Source organism: Misgurnus anguillicaudatus, chromosome 17 (genome assembly GCF_027580225.2).
Source record: "Misgurnus anguillicaudatus chromosome 17, ASM2758022v2, whole genome shotgun sequence".
In the NCBI taxonomy this organism is placed as follows: domain Eukaryota; kingdom Metazoa; phylum Chordata; class Actinopteri; order Cypriniformes; family Cobitidae; genus Misgurnus; species Misgurnus anguillicaudatus.
The window spans coordinates 38,569,304-38,595,076 of record NC_073353.2 but is presented as its reverse complement, the minus strand read 5'-3'; the positions used below and the strand labels follow the sequence as shown (position 1 = coordinate 38,595,076).

Genomic DNA, 25,773 nt, shown 5'->3' with positions numbered 1-25,773 from the left:
TCCAACACATAAAACAAATCACATATTAATGTCAATAATTAAGTAAAGTTGCTTCATAATATTGATATATGTTATAAGACACATTATGGGAATTGCTCAATGTTTAAGAAGTGAAAGAAGTTTTAATTCTGGTGTTTGTTAATGAATATATAAACTGACCAGAGTGTCCCAGATGTGCACACATTTATCAAAAGAGCCGCTGGCCAGGAACTTTCCATCAGGACTGAACGCTACGCTGTAGACGGGCTCCTGATGTTTAGTCAGCGTGTGAACACAAAGTCCTCTTTCAGCATCCCATAATCGAACCGTTGAGTCAAAAGATGCACTGAAGTACAGAGAGAGCAGTCATGTCAAGATCAAACTGGATGTTATCAGTCCTACACATTATTTTAAGGGTGTTAATGACGTCTACCTGACACAGATGTGATTTTTTTAATGTAAGATTATAATAGTTATAAGCTTACGTCTGATCAAATGATGTTTGTTTGTTACCTGGCCAACAGCGCGTTATAAACAGAACCTGCAGGACTCCATTTAATGGTGTAAATCTCTTTGTTATGGGCCTGGAGGTTGTGCAGACATGAATCCTGCCTCATGGTCCAGATCTACAGTAAGAGAAACATCAGATAACATCTTAATAATGTATAACACTGAAGAGATATGAACAGCCCACAAACAGACAAAACCATTCTTAACATCTTTAGTATTTAGATGATATATACTGTATGTGATCCTGATCCTATCTGTGAAATCCAGACTAAAGTCTCAAAATCTAACGATGAGATGAGGAGCTTTAAACTTTCACTCATTGATTTTAATCCTTGACATGATGTTTGTCAATATTAAAATAATGAAAATTATATTTTCAGAATCTTCTTTCCATTATGTAAGATGATTTTATGTCATTACTGTGATTCTGATAAATCATCACTTTAACTAAACGTTCACTGTTGTCAAATAAAACAGAAAATGTTCATATAAAATTGAAATACTGTAAAAGCTGATCAAAAGTGTGAAGTCTTGAACTAATTCTTTATAGTTAAAATGATTCACAGTGAACTCATGTTTGTATCACAAACTGACGAATACATCTTCTCTTTTCTACTTACATGAAACCTAATTACATTACAATCACTGATGAAATCATTTCCCTCCAAATCTAAATGTAACCACAAATATAATCACATTTCAATAACATTTAAATAAAGACTAGAAAACAGAAGATAAATCAAACCTTTAAGGTCATATCATCTGAACAAGAAGCCAGCAGTGTTCCTGATGGATCCCATTTAATGGCATTCACTTCATTCTGAAATCAAACGTTTGAGAGTTTTTAGCTCACGGTCAAGAGGACATCCTCTCTGACAACAACATATTTGTACAGAGCACACAAACTTTCTTTTCAAAATAACAAAAATTGCAATTTTCATATTTTATGGCAACAAGGGAAGTAAGTAATACTTTTTTTTGCAAATGATGCTTTCTTGATAATCATCAATTGTTATTTTTTTCAACACGAGAGTCTAGACTTAAAGTTGAGCAGCATTTGAGAAATGTACAATCATTTTGACCCTTTTGAAACACAACTTTTATTTGATGTCCTTTGTATTGGACACCAGGACTTCTTATGTTCGATTCATGTTCTATGACAAATGCTGAGAAGTTTTTGGATAAAATTATTTCTAACACTTTACAATAAGATTGTATTTGTTTCCATTATAAAATGCATGAACCAACAATAAGGAATATAATTTATCAGCATTTATTAATCTTTGATAATACAATTATTCATGTTAGTTCATTGTGCATTAACTAATGTTAACAAATACAACACAATTGTAAAATGTTACCTAATAATTAAAAGAAAGCCACACCCAGAAGAGAGAATAAGAAAATATGGTGCAATCCATTTGCCTCAAATGTTAGACAATCCAAAAATGTTAGTAGATGCATAAAAATCTAATTTAAAACTCATAACCTTTAACTGCATGAATCATGATGGATGTAATTAAGAAAATTAAAAGAAAAATTAAAAGAAAAAATAAGTGGGGTTTTTTGCAATGCGTTTGTGTAAGAAAAAAAATCAGGATTTTTTTTCTAGAACGTTTTCAGGAGGATTTACTGTATAACTTATATAACTTGTGTTGCTCACCGTGTGCCCTTGAAAGGTCTTGAGCGGTCGTTCACTTCCTAGACGACATACGTGGATGCACATGTCTGTACTACAGGAGGCAAACGTGGTGTTGTTCTGCCAATCAACATCCAGAGCCGGAGCTGTGGACAACAGACATTGGTCAATATATGCGATGACATCACTGATAAGATCACCCCGCCCATGACCCATCTTAGGATCAGATGTATAAATGATTCTTGGGGTCCTTTTTACTGGAAAAACAATGCCAACATTAAGAAAGCAATGGATTTCTAATCAACACCCATATTTAACATGTATTGCCTCTGTTTAATTAGTTTTAATGGCTTTCAGTTCATGTTAACTAGCTTTGATCTCATAAATATGCCAGTGAACTCTTAAAGGTGACAAAATGATCGCTTAGCAGATGATATGTGCACATTAAAACATCAGGTAAACTTTACTGTTGGGTAAACCGATTAGAAATATGATTTCTCACCGGAGTGAAATGGAAACTGCTGTTTGGCTTCACCTGTGTGTGCATCCCAAATGATTGTCGTCTGAAAAAAGATGAAAAACATGAAATGGACGAATGCTTATAAACAAACCCAGATGTGAAACTCATTTCCACATGATTTCTTGTGTGACTTTAGTGAAATATAGATTTACTTTATCGACTCCAGCGCTCAATATACTGTTGCCTTTCTTGTTCCATTTGAGTGCAAATATGGGACCTTTGTGTTGACCGAGTGTACTGCTGAGATTTCCTATAAAACACCATAAACACATGAAGCTTTAACAAACACCTCTGACTTTTGTCTTGTGTGTTATATGATTATTAGCAGCATGCACACCATCTTTTGTCCATATTCTTGCAAATCCATCATAAGATCCAGTTGCAAGAAGACCTCCATCACTCTGCAGAGAATGCATCACATAAGAATCAGTGTAAGAGAGAGAGAGATGCATTGAGAAGCAACTCATGAATAAAGATGGAGACACTCACGTTCCAGTCTAATGAGGTGACGTCTTTATTACTGGGGACGTCTTGACCTCCTTCTCTGATGCAGTGACGCAGAACCAGCTGAGTCGAGCTGCTGCCCGCTCCATTAAGACTCCAGATACGAGCCGTCGAATCTCCAGAGCTGCCGAGCAAACGTCACAGTTATAGAAACAGAAACAAAGACATAAATACACATCACATTGATCTGTGCCCCAGTTTATACTGTCTGCATCATTAACACAACAGCAGCGCTCCTCCTGACCTGCAGAGGGCAGCGGTGAACTCTGTACACAGGCATAACATACACTTCTTTATATTCAACAGACAAACATTTGTTAACTTTGCCATTTTAGTTTTTTCCGACTAATACATACAGTTAGTAAAAATTGAAGATATCCAACTTTTCTGGTGAGGTAATGATGATGGACATCTGTGATATTGTTGAGCAAGTAGGGGTGCGCGGGGCACTAACTAACACGGGGTTAGTTGTAACACAAACAATTTACGTTAATGCACAGGGTCAACAATGCCAAAAGACAGTATCCCGCAAATGTACGGAAAGGTATAAAGAGCTATTGATGAACGAGTGTTTTGGTGGCATGCAAGTAGATTTTTTTTATCGGTTTCTGAGTTGGGTGTGTAAAATATCAAAACCAATGTTATGTCATATTAAGTGTCGTGTTGACTAAAACATAGTATCATTTTGAAATATGTCTGCAGCTCTTAACTTCTTTTTTGGTGGGCTTGAGAATATTTTCACCCAGTGGGGTTAGTTGTAACGCTGTGTTAACCCCTCAGCACTAACAATATGAAAACCGCTAATGTTAGCGCAATTCTCGCCGTTGTTTTAAATAGGCTACACATGAATGATTGCTGGCTGCCAAAAAAATAAATGTGCCCGTCTTATCAAAAATGGTGTGTCAAATGTATTTTTGTTCACATCTTTAATATTAATTGAATAAGTTCACGTCAAAGATTAAAATCATAATGAAATGAATGGATAAAATCAGACTTTGATTTTGAGACTTTAGTATGATTATTACAGACTGGGTCTCATATAAAAAAAGTTTTGTCATAATTGTGCTGCTTTTTCTCACATATTTAGACATTTGTATCCATTTATAATTGAACTATTGTTATAAAAGTGCTGGATGAATGACTATATACGTCTATTAAAGACAGATATATATAAACAATATCCACTTCAAGTATATAGACAAAACCGTATTGAAATATTTGCATGCAAACTTAATTTTTTTAAGCAAGCGTTATAACTAACCCCGCCTGTTACAATTAACCCCACCTATGGGATAAGTTGTAACGTTTGCACTTCTGTCACGTTTGGTGTAATTGTTATTGAATGGTAAGTAATAGAAACAACTTCAAATGTTCATTTGTAGCAGAGATGTGTGTGTTGCTTGAGTAAAAATATAATTAATCAAACTCAAATATTTTTTAATGATTGAGCCAAAACCAAAAAAACCATTAGGTTGTGCCCCACTCTCTCCTACACTAGAAGGCACAATAGATTTAGAACAAGGCCAACGAGCCAAGTGAAGTGCTGACTTTATTTTATTTTAATGTCAGGTTAAGAGCTGCAGGATTTACCCAGAAGCCAGAAGATCACACACAGGGTTCCATGCACAGATAAACACCTCTGATTCATGACCTCTCAACACTGTCGCCCTGCTGGCAGGAATCTGAATCTCAACATCCGCCTCCATAAACTCCATGTGATTATCTGGCAGAGAGAAAACACAGATCAGTTTTAACCCACAATGCATTGCAGAGCTTCATTTAGTGAAAGAAAGAGAGCGAGAGACAGGGAGAGAGAGAGAATGCAGAATTGTACTTATATGAAATAAAATTCATGTGGTTTTAAATTAAAATATGTCATTTTCCAATTATGAATAAACATCATATTTCACAGATTAGTAACATATAAACATCAGGGGCCTCATTTATAAAACTTTGCGTAGGATTTGCGTCAGAAGTGGCGTACGGATGAAACATAGGACGGGCGTACGCACAGAAATATTCGGATTTATAAAACCGTGCGTACGCACATCCTACGCATTTTTCCCTTAATAAATCACAATCAATTCTAAATGTAGCGCAGCTTTTGCGGCTTCATGACACGCCCATAGTTGCCCATAAATAGTCTGTGAAACGCCCACAAGTTAATATGCATTGATTGCGAAATCATGGCAAACACATAGAGGAAATAAAAAAAACGTAAATTCACTCAATGTGAAGTAGAAGTTATCGTTGGCGAGGGGGAAAAGAGGAGAAAAACGTTGTTTGGAGGGCACAGTGGGGCATTTTATTTCCATTCATTTAATTGCATCTGACAAGCTACAGATGTCGGTAATAATCGACGTGGAAATGGGACATTGTTCAGCGCAAATGTAATTTCTTGTTGCTTCCTGAATGGTTGAGACATACGCCATATATTGTTTTATCAAAAATAAAACACACTAAAGGCATATGCATGAATACCATAATTCCGTAGATTATGAAGATATGGTTTACTATGAAAACAACTTTCCCCAGTGGACAATTAATACATCTATCTATTTATTTATCTATCTATCTAACATATATCTCCTTAATTATCTATCTATCTGTCTATTAATTGCATCTATATCTGCTCCGCCAGACGGGAATATCAGTTTTGTACATTATTTCGTTCTGTTAACTATATTCTTTATGAGGATGAATTGCACAACATGCCAATATTATTGCAGAACATATTTCACTTTTCTTTTAGCAAATATGTGTTCATTTGAATTTTTGTTGTAATTTTCGATTTATTTATTTTGTTTCACTGCTGATCGATCAAACGGGTGTTCATGTAGGCTGTTAATTGTAAGACTTGCTTTGTGAAGTCTTCATGTTATTTATGAGGGGTAGTGTTGTCATTTTTACTTTCACTTTCACGTGTTTCTTCCATCTGCCGTCGGTGTCGCCATTTCTCATTTCACCCGTTTTTGTGCGTACGCCTGGGTCAGAGCTTGCGTGACGGACAACACATTTTCCCGTCAAGTTTGCTTTTTATAAATAACAACTATTGCGTAGAGAGTGGCGTACGCCTTCTTTTGTGCGTACGCAACGTTTATAAATGAGGCCCCAGATGATGATAAATAGGTTTGAAGTGGTTTTCTCTAGTAAATGAAAGACTTACTGAGGTCATCATGAGTGCCGTTCTCATCACCATTCATTGAGACGTTGCCGTTCTTCATGGAGTGAGATTGTGTAGTGTTGGTCTGCTGATGTCGGGTGACTTTGTCTTTGACCGTCTGTTGCCTCGAGTGGACAACATCTGGTATCACAGCATCAATGAGTGACAGAGACTCGATCGGCCGACCGTCAAACACTGTGCCATCCTAACAGATCAATTAATAACATATTAAATATATCATCATAATCAACATTCAGATATAAAAGTCAACAAGCTGAACTGACGCACAAAACTTTGAGAGCATTTTGGGTCACATGTTTGTTATATGAGCAAACACACAGTGTGGGACAGGCATGGGCCGGTTACCGGTTTCAAGGTATACCGAGGTTTTAAACAGTCAAGGTTTCAAAGCCCATAAAATCTCCAAGGTATGAGCTGTGTTTTTACAAAATTCATTAAATCATTAAGTCATGTGATTGATTTGATGTTTACATTTAAAATACATCATGAAAATATTTTATATTTTTTTAAAGTATTTGGCATTTGAAAATAACACATTTTAGTTTTGCAATGGCAATACCACAACAACGTAAAACCGTGGTATTTTTGCTAAAGGTTATCATACCACCAAAATCTTATACCGGCCCAAGCCTAGTGTACAATAACACTATAGAAAAATAGACCTGTCTGAAACATGTTTTTAATTCTGTATAAATAAATCAAAAGCTAAAAGACATTTAAGACTTTAAGATCAAGGTCTGCTCCAAGAAATGCCATCAGTAAGAGTCTTACTTCATTGATGCTGATCTCAGCCTCCACATACTGAAGTCCTTTCTGTAATATAGAGATGAGAGCGGCAGGAGGAACCAGCGAGCCGTTGATGTTTGATTGACTGATGTGACTCTCAATGCCGAATGTGAACGCAGAGTGAGAGAAACCTAAAGACAAAACACATCACACTCACAGACACACAAACACACACACAAACACACACACACACACAGTCTTTTAAAAAATGAGTAAATATGTGACACATAAACCAACACTAAACACATTCATGCAGGTAGATAAAATAATGAACTATTTGAGTTTATGTCAAGGATTTATTTACACCTGTTATTATTACCCATCACAACACACAGAACTAAACACAACTATACAATCCCATAAGAAAGAAAAATCACACACACAAGATCTCTTGAATGATCTTCTCCTAAACAGCAATGAGATTAAATGGAGATTCAATTACATATTCATCTTAAATATTCACAATATTCTGTCATTTTATATCTTTAACATCATTGAGTGCGTTTACATGCACAGCCAGACGATTATGCTTAATAAAATGATAACATGTGCTGTCATGTAAACGCAAAACGGTTTTCTTTTATTGGGAAAAGCCGATCGGCACAGGTAGTTTTTTGCTCATTACCCCGATTTTGTGTTGCATGTAAACACCTTAACCGGCTTTTTCTAAGTCTTGTCCATGTGCGCATGTCTCAGCGTGTGAACGATAAACATCTAGTGACCAATGGCAATCTATTAAGTGCCCTTAAGATGCCGTTGGGACGTGTGTACATGTAATCATAAGTTTATGATAAACCTTAAGATATTTACCTGACTCCTGCAGATATCTGTACACCAGAAAGTTGACTTCATCACTAGTTATGCTCATCTTAGCTCACCTGAGAAGATGAGAAACACTGGAGCTCAGAATGAGCCCCGATCTGCAAGAGGAGATCAAAGACAAAACATTAAAAGACAACATGTTACATACATGAAATCATAAAAACAAAATGTCCTCAAATCAAATAGTTTTAACCATCACAACAGATTCTTTACATTTTTCTCATGAGACACGTGAGACTCATTTTCTCCTGGCTGGTCACATCCAACAGATGTGCAAACAAGAACTAAAGCAGCCATTTTCTCCTGAGCGCCTCTGCCGGGTAAAAATGCGCTGCTTAGTCAATCACCAGATACTGCGACATCTGACCAATGAACCCACAAACCCACCGATCATCACAGTCACACTTAATCCTCCTTACAGCAGATCTTACAATATATACCAAATGCAATCAATGTCAATGAACTACGGTTAAGCAGTATTATAAGTGAACTTTGGTGGTAAAATCATAGTAAACCACAGCCTTAGGTGTATTATTGTGTTTTCATTTATTTACAGTACGAAACATTGAAACTGAACAGGTCAAGTGATCACACTATTTCATTGGGTAAAATGTAATTTATGATGGTCAAGGCATCACCTACGCTACCTCAGCACTTGCCCACTTCCTGCTTAATTGCACACACACTTTGTCTGCATGTATGCATATACAATACGACTGCACAATATATTGTTTCAGCATCAACATTGCAATACATGCATCTGCAAGTGTCACATCACAGAACGTACTGAGCTTGTTTTTTAAAAGAAACACTATTTTGCCAGAGCTTTAACAGAAGAAAATCTATAAGAAATTAGTGAGCTTTACAAAAAAATGCAAGTCAAAAAAGTTAATTCCTCTTAAAGTGAGCTTTTATAAGTTGTCTGGTGAAGTCATCCAGAAGTTCTCATATTGCAAAATAAATTAAAGATAAAGATTCAGTGAGCATCATCTTAACCCATCGTACATCTGAAACAATGTTGCTATGGAGATGTAACAATCACGTGTGTCTTTTCAGCAACATTACAGTATCACAAATCACACACATTTACACAAACACTTGTGAAACTCCCATGTACTTTACTCTCTGCTGTATTTAGAGACCTGACACATAAACCACATCAGACAAATGAATGCTGCCTTCACAGCAGAGCTTCATACATTTACAAAATCTGTGTGAAATCTGTCTGTTTGAGCGGCGAGTCGTTGTGCATCAGTCATCAATATTTCAGCGTTGTTTTGTTGAAGATCTAAATTTAGCTGCTGATCCTTTAAAGGTGCTGCAGAATGTAAAACTGCATTTACTGTGAGGTATAGATGAATAATAAGAGGTCTGTACTTGGTAATGACATATCATGAGCCTCAAACATGATTGTTTCCTCCTCCTTATTTAAACCTTGTGCATGCTAAAGACCGCTGGAAAACAGACCAATCTCAACATAACACCAACTGTGACGTTACAGTCAAGATGTACGCCCCAAACAATAAATTTAACAGAGTTAGCACTATGCTAGTTAATGTTATATGCTAGATATTGACGTTACAGTTACATTTGGGAGGTCCATAGCGAAAAAAACAGAAACTTACCACTCAGAATCTTCCATTAACAATCTCCAAAAAATTGATTATTCCTCAAAATCTGATCCAGACTCAAACATAAGATCTGTTTACACACACACAGAGCTACTGAAGGAGAAACAGCCAATCAGAGCAGAGCTCAACATTATTATTCATGACCCTTTCAAATAAGGTAATAATAGACCATTTCATTATAAAGGGTTGTAAATGGACATGTAAAACTGACTCTGGATCATTTTTGCATTTAATAAAGCCACAAACCAGATTCTACTGCATCAATGCAGTCTTTGGCACGTTTACAAGTTAAACTGATTAGTCAGGTTTCTTTACTGAATAGAATTCTGGTTATAGCCTATTTTAAACAACAACAAAATAACACAATCTTCAGGAAACTCAAATTAAAATATGAGATATTCAAATTAGATATTCACAATGTTGTGTTCATGATCATAAAAATATTGTAAATATATAGCAAAAATTTTATGTCACCTTAGTAAAGGGTTAAAAAAATGCATGATTTCATGTAGGGATGTCACGAGAACCGATACTTCGGTACCAAGTCAATACCAACATTTTTTTAAACTTGACGGTACCTGCTTTCTCTGGTACCGGAGGTACCGAGGCTGCAATACTCTTCCGGGACTGATGGGGGCAGCATATACGCGCGTGTGTATTTGACGCTCCACAAGAGTTAAAGAAGAGGAATAACGCCTCTTACGAGCACACGGGAATCTTTAGCTGTGTCTGAAACCGCTCCCTATCCACTATATAGTGCACTATATCGGGTGTCGGCCATTTTGTAGTGGTGTCCGAAACCTGAGTGAACAACTTCATTCCCTACATTCATTCACTACTTTTTACCCACAATGCACTCTGATTTTGAGGGTACATTCGATGTACACTCGTTCACTCATATTTCCCATGATGCAATGGGAGACGAATGCGTAACTTGAATCTGCTGAAGGATACTGACAGTAAACACCAAACAATTAGGTTTATAATTTGTCAGTTATTTACTGCTTTTTGAAAATAAACAAATGAAAAATAATTGCGTTATCTTTTATTTAAAATCTAATAAACATTTTTATTAAACAATAAATAAACAGCAGAAATAAATATTATAACCAGTTGTTTGCTCTCTTTATTATCAACTAATAGAATAAACATGACAAATGTAAAAAAAACATAGAAAGTAAACTTTACCATTTCACAGTACAATCAATAAAGCCACACAGGTGTTTATGATGAATCTCTGCGACAGCTCTGACGCATGATATTTACGTCAGTGTCCGAAACCGCTCACTCATTTTCATTTGCTTCTTCCCCATATAGTGGACTCAACTGTCATTCCCCATATAGGGAATAGTGAACGAGGGAACGGTTTCAGACACAGCTTTTCTAAAGTTGTTTGTCGCTATCAAACATAGAATTTGGCAAAGCTCTTGAAAGACAGACACCCCAATCTCTTTAAAGAATTCGAGGTAAGTTTTAATTCACATTAACATTATATACAAACTGTAAAACTTTAATTTTATACTGAAACCCAGACCCTATATTATGTTTGTTTGAGGCAGCTGTCATTAATGCCGTGTAACCAGCTAACTTTATGCTAGATGTTAATGTATTGTGTAAGTCAGTTATTTGTTAATGACGCTGCATTTGCAACTTTAAAAACTATTTATAAATGGGCGACCATGCATCGCCATTTAGTCATCCTGTCAGCAAAAAGTAGCCTAATGTTACTGGATGAAGTATTAAAATGTTAAGGGCTTTTAATAACTATTTTCATCCTGCAACAATGTGAGTGATATTAAACTAATGGTTGCATTCAGAGTATGTGTATGTGCACGTGCGTGTGTTTATAAGTGCACCTTAGCACCTGTAGCTTTAGCTGATTTATTAGTCATTGTCAGACAGTATGTTAAATAAATAAAATGTATTTCTTATTCTCTCTCTTTTTAACAGTATCAGCCAGATGAGGATGTACACCAAGAGAGTCAGGAGAAAAGTCAACAAACATTAACACAGACAACCTAAACAGAAGCTCTTAAAAGTTTTCTATAATGTTGAAATGTTTTAATAAAAAAAATAATGTTGAGGTATAATTGTTCTTTTTTTTTTTACACACTGTGGTACCGACTTGGGTACCAAGTACTTTTTGTGGTTTTGGTACCGACTACTAGATTTTTGGTACCGTGACATCCCTAATTTCATGCCAATATTGTTTAAATAATAAGAGACTGTTGGGTGAGTATCAAGTCTTTCTCTGTTACAAAACCAGACCCGTTTAACAGGTTAGTTATAGCTGGATTCAAATCAAAGTAAAATCTGACAGAAAATCTCCTGAATCAGACTCTCTCTCCTTCAATCCTATTAACCATTAACTCAGTCAGTCGTAATGATTTACAACTGTGTGCAAATCTAAAGCTATTTATAACCTCTTCATGACAAGATGAAGTGTAGGAGGAGATGTGTTCTGTATTTACTGCTCTCATTATCTGTTTTCTTCATCTTGATGTTTTTAACCCATTCACTGTCCTTGCATACGGTTTAGAGATGAATCATACGACACACTTTTAAGAAAAACACTTAATATGTATGAAATATCCACTATGCGTCAATGCCATGACGGGTATGCACTTGTATTTATTAGGCCTGTAAGCTCATAAAGAGCATCTTATCAATAACTGCTTCTTTTCAGATCAAATACATAAATGTAAATATCAAGATTAGACATAAGAATAAACAATAAGGTCAAAAAAATATGTTGAAGAAAACAGCAGCTATATCAATCTACATTATCCTTTTATAAAGTGGACACATCACTGCCATCTGATCTGACCACAAACCACAAGCTGACACACAACTTTGTGAGCAACAATATCCAGACTAGTTGGTGTTGTCTGTATTTAAAGGCTTTATCATCAGAACACAAACACTGAAATCTAAAACCCACCACCAACACTTTCAGGAAGATCCTGCTAGATAAAATATGATTTGGTCTTGGTGTGAATATAAAGGTTTCAGATTCAGGTCCATGCAGAGGTGACACAGTTGAGATTTAGTCACGAGTCTACATGAAATGAGTTAACTACTCATCTCATGTAGTAATAAACACACAAACGCTGTTACATCTGTCAAGCACAAGAGGAACATTTCTAAATTCTCACACAGATCTTTTCTTATTATAAGAGTTTGTACAGTTCAGATACAACATGAGGTCAGTCAATAATCACACAAGTTTCATTTGAAGTGACCTGGAGATATTCAGACTCATTGATCTACAGTAGATTCCTGACCTTTGATCAAGTAAGTATAACACCACTGGCCAATGCTTATAATTACATAACAAGATTGTGTTTATTGTCATTCAAATAAATGCTCTAAAATTAAACCATTATACATAACATTTTGTGTGTGTGTGTGTGTGTGTGTGTGTGTGTGTGTAGGCATATGTGGTTTATGAGACCAATTTTCAGGTTTACATACCAGCATTACAAGACCATTCGGTTTATGAGACCATTTTGTGTGGTCTCGTAATTCTGGAACTTTGAATTGTTATAATTAATGACTAATAATAATTCTAAAAATTATTAATGCTTGTATGTTTACTATATTAATACTTTTATTAAGTATTGTCGCTATTTTACTGTTATGACACTCCCTACCTTTTTTATGACGTTTATAAACATGGTCCTCTTAAACCATGATGTGTCTGTGTGAACTCGGAACAGTGCCCCTGTAGGTGGGAATTGGTATTGCGTGGTATACACATTCGCGCCATATTACACACATATTCGCGCCAGATTACACACAAATTCGCGCCAAGTGCCATTGACGGAACATTCAAGGAGATTTGCAGCAGAACAAACGCAGCAGCTGGATCTGTGGGGATAAAAGTAAGTAATATCTTTTATTTTTTACAAATAGTTGAAACTCGTAGTTAGTTTCAATTGTCAAATGTTCATTTGATGTTATTTAATAACTTAAAACTCTAGCAATGGCGTGTAGCACTGTAACGTTAATGTATAATAAGCTCTGAGACGCAAAGATGATGTAGATCTCAACTCAAGAAATACAATTTGAATGAAATACAGTATATCATTGTAAAATAAAGTGGCCTTGGGCACAGCAGACTGCCAATATGTCACGGGGCCTAAAAAAAAACAATGCTGCGATATATTTTTTTATTTGATCATTTAACAAACTCCTAATAATACAGTAGTTTGACATCTGAGTAAGCACAATTTTCTCTAATGTCGCAGTTCACGCGGTTTGAGCGAAGCTGGCTGAGGTGAACTCTACACGGGGCAATTGTCTCTCGCTCCCCTGGCCACGGAGCGTGCGATTTTCTCACCATGTCACGATTTCTGTATTTGATTTGAGACCTCGATTAAAAAAACATTGATTACATGATTTTGCCCGTGGCAGTAACCATAAAACATGGCGAATATGGCGAATTTCAAGGATGAGAAAACATTAAGCATTATGAGACGGTTTTCCAAGGCTGCATTACATGTTAAAACCATGAAACGATTAGTCTACAACGCCGACAATAAATAAAATTGTCGACACATATCTTTGTTGTCGAGTGGTCGTTTTCATCTCATTTAGACTTAAACAAATATAAATGCATGTAATATCGTGATTTGACCGCTACGACGCTGTAGCGCTAGAGTGTAATGCAGCCCTAACAAATCTGCGATAGAAGAAGATAGATGAAAAAACACAGCGCAGGTTATGGCGAAGTGCAAATGAAAGTTTTACAACACTTAAAAACCAATAATGCTGTCGTGTGTAATACATAAAAGACAGATATTGCCTTTCACGGGAGCACATGGTGCATGTTGGAGCACTTAGGTGGGAGGTAATACCCTAAATCTCTTTATTAGATAAATGAGAATGCAGTACTACCTATAATAATAATAACATTAATAATATAATGGTTACACTTTATAATGAGGGTCCATGAATCATAATGAACTTATTTTTACTTCAGCCTGAACTAATGCTGAGTAATGCATGTACTAATTATAAATTAATAAGGATTCGTCATTAAGTACAACATAACATGTTTTTTAGTTGTTAGTTAATGAATTAATAAACAATGAATTTATGTGTTGAGTTATGTTATAGTTAATGATGACTCATTATTAGTTTATAACTAGTACATGCTCAGCATTACTTCATATTTCAGTGAGAATTCATTTACATCAGTTCATGATTTATGGATCCTTATTATAAAATGTTACCAATATAATTACAGTAATGTGATGATTTATTTTTGAAAGATTAAAGCCTTTATCGAGCCTAGGAGTTTGGATAGTGATAATAAATAGTGTTATTGTAGTAACTCTTTTAGATACTATAGTCTGTTTTAGAAAATAGGTTCTAAATACTGCTGACAAGAGATGTTTGGGTTAAAAAATATTTTGTCTGTAATGCTGCTCAGTTTTTGTTTATTTTAATTTTTAAATATATTTAAACAATGCTTAGAAAGCATTTGTGTATAATTTGATCTAGACACAAATCTGAAAACTTAAGAGAATGACCTGCCCAAAATTCATTAAAACAACTATTTCATATGCTGAAGTGATTTTCTTTTTCATTTATTATTAGTAAGAATATGTAAAACGTAACTTTAACTGATTAAAAAAGCTGAATAATAGTTCAAAACGCACTGATTAGTCATCAAAATTATCGATGATCAGTTGATGGTCTAATAATCGATAGATTATTCGATTATCAAAATAATAGTTTATTGCAGCCCTAATTAAAAATTATAATAATGCATAATGCTATTGTGAATTCACAAACACTGATTCAACTAAATAAATATATGCAGTGTCAATTTCAGTTAGAATAACTTATAGCTAATGATGAAATCTTTTATATTAGTAACTATGAATATGAAAAAGCAGCCATTTTGAAACAAAGCATTACCAAATTCTCTCAACTTAAGCACTTTATTAAAATTATACTGTTTATCTGTAAAGATTTACTTGACATGATATTTTCTAGTGATTCGGAGTCATCGGAGAAGAAGACCAAATCCTCTGAAAGATGCAGAAATCCATAAACAAAAGGGCAAGGACAAAGACAACATAACCAGAAAATATATTAATCCCATCAAAGGTAAGTTTTTCTTTGTGTGTGTGTTGGCCATAAATAGGGCTGTGCAAAAATATCGATACAGCTAACTATCGTGATGTCTCAGAAGTTAGAGGGAGTGAGAAAATGGCAGAAAATTTAAAAATACCTGCAGCTTTCAAAGAGCTGTTCAGCTTGAAAAAGTATTGCAATGTATCGCAACATGCAACGTATTGTATTGTATCGTGATACGTATCGTATCATGACCCATGTATCATGATACGTATTGTATCGGGAGGCCCTTGCCAATACCCAGCCCTACCCATAAATCTCTCTTACTTCGTTGAGTACTGCTGAGTCAAGTACAATAGTCACATGTGTCCTCATAAACCATGAGTAAACACACAGAAGTGTTGTAAACTTATAGTCTACTGTAGAGGTCGACCGATATGCTTTTTCTCTGGCCGATGCCGATTTTTTAGAAATCAGGGCAGCCGATGGCCGATATGTTTGGCCGATTTTCTATATGTACATAATAATCAAAATGTTCTCATCATTATTAGCAGATATTTTTAAATGCAAAAATTTCACTATTTAAATCAAAGTATTTAAAAATATATGACTGGTCTTTCTGAAGAGTTTTACAATCTCCTTTGCACCATGCATTTATCAGACACAGATATTACCTGACACTCTGCTGTCATAATCTTTGATCAGTTTTTTACCATGGCTTTTATTGCTTTGTAGGATAAAATCCTTATTTGGTAGACCTGATAAAATATTTATTCATCATAAAGTTAACATAGTAAATGTCTATGGTTTTTAGTTGAGAGTGTTATTTAGGGCAAATCTTTCTAAACACATTTACATTCTCATTTCTGAGACGCTATAAGTGACTGATTGTGCTGACAGTGACGTCTTGTGAGTTTAGTGTTGGGACAGATCTGTTGTTTCAACCGTTCATTCAAACGAATCCGTTCAAAGGAGTCAGTTCGCGAATCGGACGCGCTGTGTTCTAATCCAGGCTGAGCAGCGCAAAACTGTAAACAAAGTCTTACTGTAACAACACGAAAAACATTTACTTTGTGGATATGATTTGGTCTTCCGACCTTTCGCCATCGAGTCAGTTTTGTTTTGAGTAATAAAAGCAGGGAGACAGAAAGCGTGCACGCGCGGCTCTTCTCTCTCTGTCACGCAAACAAAACTCATCATCACTCATTAATCACATGAAATGAGTCTAATCTCTGCACGGACAGTGCACCGCGAGACATAAGCCCGTCGCGCTGTTGTACTGGCTGCTTAATTCGCGCGATCCGCCATCATTTAGTAAAGCTGTTTGTGAACAAGGCATGGCTGCACACACACGAGACGAGAGCGATCTGCTTGCAGCAAGAGGCAGCGTCACGAGTTCTACAACAGCGCTTAGGTGCCCGCAGATGCGCCTGCCTATTAATCGGCCTAATTTTGCAGCAAAATCGGCCAAAGCCGATTTTTTAAAATATGCCAAAAAATCGGCCAATTAATCGGCCGGCCGATAAATCGGTCGACCTCTAGTCTACTGCTGAGTCATGTACAATAGTCAAATGTGTCCTCATAAACCATGAGTAAACAAACACAAGTGTTGTAAAGTTATAGTCTACTGCTGAGTCAAGTACAATAGTCACATGTGTCCTCATAAACCATGAGTAAACACACAGAAGTGTTGTAAACTTATAGTCTACTGCTGAGTCAAGTACAATAGTCAAATGTGTCCTCATAAACCATGAGTAAACACACACGTTAGGCTTGGGCGGTAATACGGTAATATGGTATACCGCGGGATCTAAAAATAGCAAAGGTATCAGTTTCTATACCGCCATACCGGCATTTAAAAAAAAACAATGAACTTATATAGCAGACAAGGATTAAATATTAAATTAGGGATGGCGAAATCTAAAAATTTTCTTTACCTACCATCGAGCCATTAACCAAATAGTTTAAAATATTTTAAGCTGTTTGAAGTAACAGCTATTTCAAGCCGCGCCTGCAATTTTGCAACTCTGTCGCATCTCTCTGCTGCTCTGCCTCCGGCTCATCCGAAACATCATTCCCGCAAACGCGTCGCCGACGAGCTTGTATGCTGCTTATGCAATCGGAGGACAAATGACTCCTTAGTTTCAAAATGGTTTGAGTAAGGTGATCGCGTGGAAAATAAAGGCGTTTGTCTCATTAGAAGCTCATTTGAAACATTGCCGCGGCTTATTTAAGAAAATGACAGCTCCGAAGAGAAGCCGCTTAAGTTTGAGGTAGTGCTAAAAATAATAAAGAAAGATGATGATCATCATCACCTTATCAGTTAGCACTGAAATGTAGATGTAATCTATTTCCAAATCTAAGCATCTTATGCGGAATGTTGCCTAATAGACTGCAACACGATGGATAAAACAGGCACCTTCAGAATGCATAAAAGACGCACCGCCAACTAGGCAGGTCTAACTCACTCTGTGCCTTCTAATAACGTCTATACAAACTCTTTTGTATAATTATAATTACTTTTTTAATTTTCAAAAAGACAAGTGTCAACTTCTGTTAAGTGAAACATGGACGATGCAATGCTCTGCTGATGCGAGCCGCGAGAAAGCCCTTGTCTGTTTTAGAAAGAATGCAGCAAAGATATTTAATGCTAATGTATGAGTTTCATTAATTTATGGTGAGATCCGTGCCTTCTAGTTAACAATGCAATGCAAGCGAACAATGCCGTGCCGGTGCCTCCATGTCACGGTTATTATATTCTCTACTATATTTGCTTTTTATTTATTAAATACATGCAATTGGTTGATGAAAAATTTATTAAAATTAAGACACAATTTATACAAAACGAAATTCACTTTAAAGAAAGGCTTTCTACAAAACAAAACCTAATTAAGTGGTAAAAAATGTCTAATGATTTACAAAAACAAAACTTAATCTGCACTTTACTGTTAAAAGACGTAAATGTTAATAATTTGGAATACAACCAGGAAAGACTTTCGTTTTAATTATTTTATTGCTGGATTTTACAAAAAATATTTTTATTTTATATGCTGGAATATGCAGAAATATAAGTTAACAGAAGGATGAATTTCTTTATTTCATTAAAATATGGTGGAATGTGCAGCAAATAGGTTTAAATGTTGAGCAATTTTCTTCAAGTCTTGCTTTGATAACATTTTAGCTTGATGCAATGTGAGTGCACAAAACCAAACGCCCTGACCTTGCGCCAAATGTTTTTATTGGTTTATAAGTACAAAAAGGCGAGTTATGAAAAATTGAGTGTGAGGGATTTGTTCACTTCACACAAAAAGATCCTGGAAATTGGAATGAGATGGCTAACTGTAGTAGCGTTTAGTCTATAGCCTAATTAAGAGATCACTTTTTAACCAGCAACTGGTTAATTCTGTTTGACCTTTGTATTTAACTTTTTATAAACTGCTAGTTGTTGCTAATAAAAGTTGTTAACATTGTTGTGCATGTTATTTTGCTATTTTTTTCAGTATTAGTGTTTGGTATTCAGTTTCTGAAGGGTTTAGGCACAAGCCAACATTATGGTGACTCTGTCTGAGCCTTACGTCATAATTTTATAATTATTCAAGGTAATACCGTATACCGGGGTAAAATAGGGAGGCGGTTTGATGGTATCAAAATTTGGATACCGCCCAAGCCTAACACACGTACAATAGTCACATGTGTCCTCATAAACCATGAGTAAACACACACAAGTGTTGTAAAGGAAAAGTCTACCGCTAAGTCACGTACAAAAGTCACATGTGTCCTCATAAACCATGAGTAAACACACAGAAGTGTTGTAAACTTATAGTCTACTGCTGAGTCACGTACAATAGTCAAATGTGTCCTCATAAACCATGAGTAAACACACACAAGTGTTGTAAAGGAAAAGTCTACCGCTAAGTCACGTACAAAAGTCACATGTGTCCTCATAAACCATGAGTAAACACACACAAATGTTGTAAAGTTGTAGTCTACCGCTAAGTCAAATTATAGCTCATTTCTGTTTTTTTTCTGTCTTCCAGCTCGTCCATGAGCCTGTCGTTTCAGGAAGTGAAGTCACATCTCCTAAAGAGGTTTGTTAATAATTTTGTCAAATTTGTGTCACACGTGTTATAATTTGATCTGAAGTGAAATTGTAATTCCTACTAAATGTGATTCCGCAGTTAACATGTTAAAACACCTGTGTGTTAACAGTATACGGAAAGGCTTGTGTCCTCATAAACCATGAGTAAACACACACGTACAATAGTCACATGTGTCCTCATAAACCATGAGTTAACACACACAAGTGTTGTAAAGTTAAAGTCTACTGCTGAGTGAAGCACAATAGTCACATGTGTCCTCATAAACCATGAGTAAACACACACGTACAATAGTCACATGTGTCCTCATAAACCAGTGTTCTTCATTGCGCGGCTCGCGAGCCGCATGCTGCTCGGCAAGCTTTAATTTGTGGCTCGCATGGCAGTAAATAATACAGTGATATGATCATGCAGGCATGCGCTTTTTCTGTCTTTTCTGCTCCGGACGCTAACTTTGTTAGAAAACCATACCTATTAGATCAAGATGCACGTCGAGAAGCGTGTTCAACCGCATGCAGCGCTTGCACAGAGCGATCGTCATATGACATCAAAGTACCGTGAGATAAGACTGCTTGTTATGCTTTCGAGTTGCTCTCGCGCACAGTAATAGTCACTCGCCAACCGTTCTGTGCAGCGCCGCATGAAATAATGAGAAAGGTGGCCCCCTGGTGGTTTGGGGGGCACTGCATAAGCATATTATAAGAATGCTTAGCATTATTTAAAATCCTGTTTTTGTCATTAAAGGAAATCATATTGTCTCAGTTATAAATTTGACTGTTAATGATAAAGAATGGTTTTCCCTTGTATTTATTACATTGCAACAGATTGACAGATTGATAAGCAGATATGCTTTTTATGACTGGATGTAACTTTTGATACTTTGTGGTAAAGGCGGCTCTCCTATTGACCCTGACCTGTCAGTGTGGCTCTCATGAAAAAAATAGTGAAGACCACTGTCATAAACCATGAGTAAACACACACAAGTGTTGTAAAGTTAAGGTCTACTGCTGAGTCAAGTACAATAGTCACATGTGTCCTCATAAACCATGAGTAAACACACACAAGTGTTGTAAAGTTACAGTCTACTGCTGAGTCAAGTACAATAGTCACATGTGTCCTCATAAACCATGAGTAAACAAACACAAGTGTTGTAAAGTTATAGTCTACTGCTGAGTTAAGTACAATAGTCACATGTGTCCTCATAAACCATGAGTAAACACACACAAGTGTTGTAAAGTTAAAGTCTACTGCTGAGTGAAGCACAATAGTCACATGTGTCCTCATAAACCATGAGTAAACACACACAAGTGTTGTAAAGTTATAGTCTACTGCTGAGTCACGTACAATAGTCACATGTGTCCTCATAAACCATGAGTAAACACACACAAGTGTTGTAAAGTTATAGTCTACTGCTGAGTTAAGTACAATAGTCACATGTGTCCTCATAAACCATGAGTAAACACACACAAGTGTTGTAAAGTTATAGTCTACTGCTGAGTCACGTACAATAGTCACATGTGTCCTCATAAACCATGAGTAAACACACACAAGTGTTGTAAAGTTATAGTCTACTGCTGAGTTAAGTACAATAGTCACATGTGTCCCCATAAACCATGAGTAAACACACACAAGTGTTGTAAAGTTAAAGTCTACTGCTGAGTGAAGCACAATAGTCACATGTGTCCTCATAAACCATGAGTAAACACACACAAGTGTTGTAAAGTTATAGTCTACTGCTGAGTTAAGTACAATAGTCACATGTGTCCCCATAAACCATGAGTAAACACACACAAGTGTTGTAAAGTTAAAGTCTACTGCTGAGTGAAGTACAATAGTCACATGTGTCCTCATAAACCATGAGTAAACACACACAAGTGTTGTAAAGTTAAAGTCTACTGCTGAGTCAAGTACAATAGTCACATGTGTCCTCATAAACCATGAGTAAACACACACAAGTGTTTTAAAGTTAAAGTCTACTGCTGAGTCACGTACAATAGTCACATGTGTCCTCATAAACCATGAGTAAACACACACAAGTGTTGTAAAGGTAAAGTCTACTGCTGAGTCACATTATAGCTCATTTCTCTTTTTTTCTGTCTTGCAGCTTGTCCATGAGCCTGTCGTTTCAGGAAGTGAAGTCACATCCCCCAAAGAGGTTTGTTAATAATTTTGTCAAATTTGTGTCACACGTGTTATAATTTGATCACGTACAATAGTCACATGTGTCCTCATAAACCATGAGTAAACACACACAAGTGTTGTAAAGTTAAAGTCTACTGCTGAGTCAAGTACAATAGTCACATGTGTCCTCATAAACCATGAGTAAACACACACAAGTGTTGTAAAGTTAAAGTCTACTGCTGAGTCACGTAGAATAGTCACATGTGTCCTCATAAACCATGAGTAAACACACACAAGTGTTGTAAAGGTAAAGTCTACTGCTGAGTCACATTATAGCTCATTTCTCTTTTTTTCTGTCTTGCAGCTTGTCCATGAGCCTGTCGTTTCAGTCAGTGAAGTCACATCCCCCAAAGAGGTTTGTTAATAATTTTGTCAAATTTGTGTCACATGTGTTATAATTTGATCACGTACAATAGTCACATGTGTCCTCATAAACCATGAGTAAACACACAGAAGTGTTGTAAACTTATAGTCTACTGCTGAGTCACGTACAATAGTCACATGTGTCCTCATAAACCATGAGTAAACATACACAAGTGTTGTAAAGGAAAAGTCTACCGCTAAGTCACGTACAAAAGTCACATGTGTCCTCATAAACCATGAGTAAACACACACAAGTGTTGTAAAGGTAAAGTCTACTGCTGAGTCGCATACAATAGTCACATGTGTCCTCATAAACCATGAGTAAACACACACAAGAGTTGTAAAGGTAAAGTCTACTGCTGAGTCGCATACAATAGTCACATGTGTCCTCATAAACCATGAGTAAACACACACAAGTGTTGTAAAGGAAAAGTCTACCGCTGAGTCATGTACAATAGTCACATGTGTCCTCATAAACCATGAGTAAACACACACAAGTCTTGTAAAGTTATAGTCTACCGCTGAGTCACGTACAATAGTCACATGTGTCCTCATAAACCATGAGTAAACATACACAAGAGTTGTAAAGGTAAAGTCTACCGCTGATTCATGTACAATAGTCAAATGTGTCCTCATAAACCATGAGTAAACACACACAAGTCTTGTAAAGTTATAGTCTACTGCTGAGTCAAGTACAATAGTCACATGTGTCCTCATAAACCATGAGTAAACACACAGAAGTGTTGTAAACTTATAGTCTACTGCTGAGTCATGTACAATAGTCAAATGTGTCCTCATAAACCATGAGTAAACAAACACAAGTCTTGTAAAGTTATAGTCTACCGCTGAGTCACGTACAATAGTCACATGTGTCCTCATAAACCATGAGTAAACATACACAAGAGTTGTAAAGGTAAAGTCTACCACTGATTCATGTACAATAGTCAAATGTGTCCTCATAAACCATGAGTAAACACACAGAAGTGTTGTAAACTTATAGTCTACTGCTGAGTCATGTACAATAGTCAAATGTGTCCTCATAAACCATGAGTAAACAAACACAAGTGTTGTAAAGTTATAGTCTACTGCTGAGTCAAGTACAATAGTCACATGTGTCCTCATAAACCATGAGTAAACAAACACAAGTGTTGTAAAGTTATAGTCTACTGCTGAGTCACGTACAATAGTCACATGTGTCCTCATAAACCATGAGTAAACACACACAAGTGTTGTAAAGGAAAAGTCTACCGCTGATTCATGTACAATAGTCAAATGTGTCCTCATAAACCATGAGTAAACACACAGAAGTGTTGTAAACTTATAGTCTACTGCTGAGTCATGTACAATAGTCAAATGTGTCCTCATAAACCATGAGTAAACAAACACAAGTGTTGTAAAGTTATAGTCTACTGCTGAGTCAAGTACAATAGTCACATGTGTCCTCATAAACCATGAGTAAACAAACACAAGTGTTGTAAAGTTATAGTCTACTGCTGAGTCACGTACAATAGTCACATGTGTCCTCATAAACCATGAGTAAACACACACAAGTGTTGTAAAGGAAAAGTCTACCGCTAAGTCACGTACAAAAGTCACATATGTCCTCATAAACCATGAGTAAACACACAGAAGTGTTGTAAACTTATAGTCTACTGCTGAGTCACGTACAATAGTCAAATGTGTCTTCATAAACCATGAGTAAACACACACAAGAGTTGTAAAGGAAAAGTCTACCGCTAAGTCACGTACAAAAGTCACATGTGTCCTCATAAACCATGAGTAAACACACACAAATGTTGTAAACTTATAGTCTACCGCTAAGTCAAATTATAGCTCATTTCTGTTTTTTTTCTGTCTTCCAGCTCGTCCATGAGCCTGTCGTTTCAGGAAGTGAAGTCACATCTCCTAAAGAGGTTTGTTAATAATTTTGTCAAATTTGTGTCACACGTGTTATAATTTGATCTGAAGTGAAATTGTAATTCCTACTAAATGTGATTCCGCAGTTAACATGTTAAAACACCTGTGTGTTAACAGTATACGGAAAGGCTTGTGTCCTCATAAACCATGAGTAAACACACACGTACAATAGTCACATGTGTCCTCATAAACCATGAGTAAACACACACAAGTGTTGTAAAGTTAAAGTCTACTGCTGAGTCAAGTACAATAGTCACATGTGTCCTCATAAACCATGAGTAAACACACACAAGTGTTGTAAAGTTAAAGTCTACCGCTGAGTCACGTAGAATAGTCACATGTGTCCTCATAAACCATGAGTAAACACACACAAGTGTTGTAAAGGTAAAGTCTACTGCTGAGTCACATTATAGCTCATTTCTCTTTTTTTCTGTCTTGCAGCTTGTCCATGAGCCTGTCGTTTCAGTCAGTGAAGTCACATCCCCCAAAGAGGTTTGTTAATAATTTTGTCAAATTTGTGTCACATGTGTTATAATTTGATCACGTACAATAGTCACATGTGTCCTCATAAACCATGAGTAAACACACACAAGTGTTGTAAAGTTAAAGTCTACTGCTGAGTCAAGTACAATAGTCACATGTGTCCTCATAAACCATGAGTAAACACACACAAGTGTTGTAAAGGAAAAGTCTACCGCTAAGTCACGTACAAAAGTCACATGTGTCCTCATAAACCATGAGTAAACACACACAAGTGTTGTAAAGGTAAAGTCTACTGCTGAGTCGCATACAATAGTCACATGTGTCCTCATAAACCATGAGTAAACACACACAAGAGTTGTAAAGGTAAAGTCTACTGCTGAGTCGCATACAATAGTCACATGTGTCCTCATAAACCATGAGTAAACACACACAAGTGTTGTAAAGGAAAAGTCTACCGCTGAGTCATGTACAATAGTCACATGTGTCCTCATAAACCATGAGTAAACACACACAAGTCTTGTAAAGTTATAGTCTACCGCTGAGTCACGTACAATAGTCACATGTGTCCTCATAAACCATGAGTAAACATACACAAGAGTTGTAAAGGTAAAGTCTACCGCTGATTCATGTACAATAGTCAAATGTGTCCTCATAAACCATGAGTAAACACACACAAGTCTTGTAAAGTTATAGTCTACTGCTGAGTCAAGTACAATAGTCACATGTGTCCTCATAAACCATGAGTAAACACACAGAAGTGTTGTAAACTTATAGTCTACTGCTGAGTCATGTACAATAGTCAAATGTGTCCTCATAAACCATGAGTAAACAAACACAAGTCTTGTAAAGTTATAGTCTACCGCTGAGTCACGTACAATAGTCACATGTGTCCTCATAAACCATGAGTAAACATACACAAGAGTTGTAAAGGTAAAGTCTACCACTGATTCATGTACAATAGTCAAATGTGTCCTCATAAACCATGAGTAAACACACAGAAGTGTTGTAAACTTATAGTCTACTGCTGAGTCATGTACAATAGTCAAATGTGTCCTCATAAACCATGAGTA

General features: G+C 36.2%; 1 protein-coding gene across 2 annotated transcripts in view; it reads right to left on the bottom strand.

The window, feature by feature from the left end:
• tbl1x (transducin beta like 1 X-linked) overlaps window positions 1-25,773 on the bottom strand; it is a 58,071-nt gene that overhangs the window by 1,503 nt on the left and 30,795 nt on the right. The window contains exons 2-14 of one of the 2 annotated variants that reach the window (XM_055215392.2): window positions 7,933-8,042; window positions 7,504-7,528; window positions 7,108-7,253; window positions 6,319-6,520; window positions 4,743-4,875; window positions 3,138-3,276; window positions 2,986-3,049; window positions 2,801-2,898; window positions 2,631-2,691; window positions 2,153-2,274; window positions 1,235-1,309; window positions 493-605; window positions 160-325 (exon numbers count right to left, since the gene is read on the bottom strand). In XM_055215392.2, the coding sequence (XP_055071367.1) occupies window positions 160-325; window positions 493-605; window positions 1,235-1,309; window positions 2,153-2,274; window positions 2,631-2,691; window positions 2,801-2,898; window positions 2,986-3,049; window positions 3,138-3,276; window positions 4,743-4,875; window positions 6,319-6,520; window positions 7,108-7,253; window positions 7,504-7,528; window positions 7,933-7,974 (1,386 nt within the window). In that variant the 5' untranslated portion in view covers window positions 7,975-8,042. The remainder of the gene's footprint in view (window positions 1-159; window positions 326-492; window positions 606-1,234; window positions 1,310-2,152; window positions 2,275-2,630; window positions 2,692-2,800; window positions 2,899-2,985; window positions 3,050-3,137; window positions 3,277-4,742; window positions 4,876-6,318; window positions 6,521-7,107; window positions 7,254-7,503; window positions 7,529-7,932; window positions 8,043-25,773) is intronic. The other variant, XM_055215393.2, reaches the window with a different exon arrangement.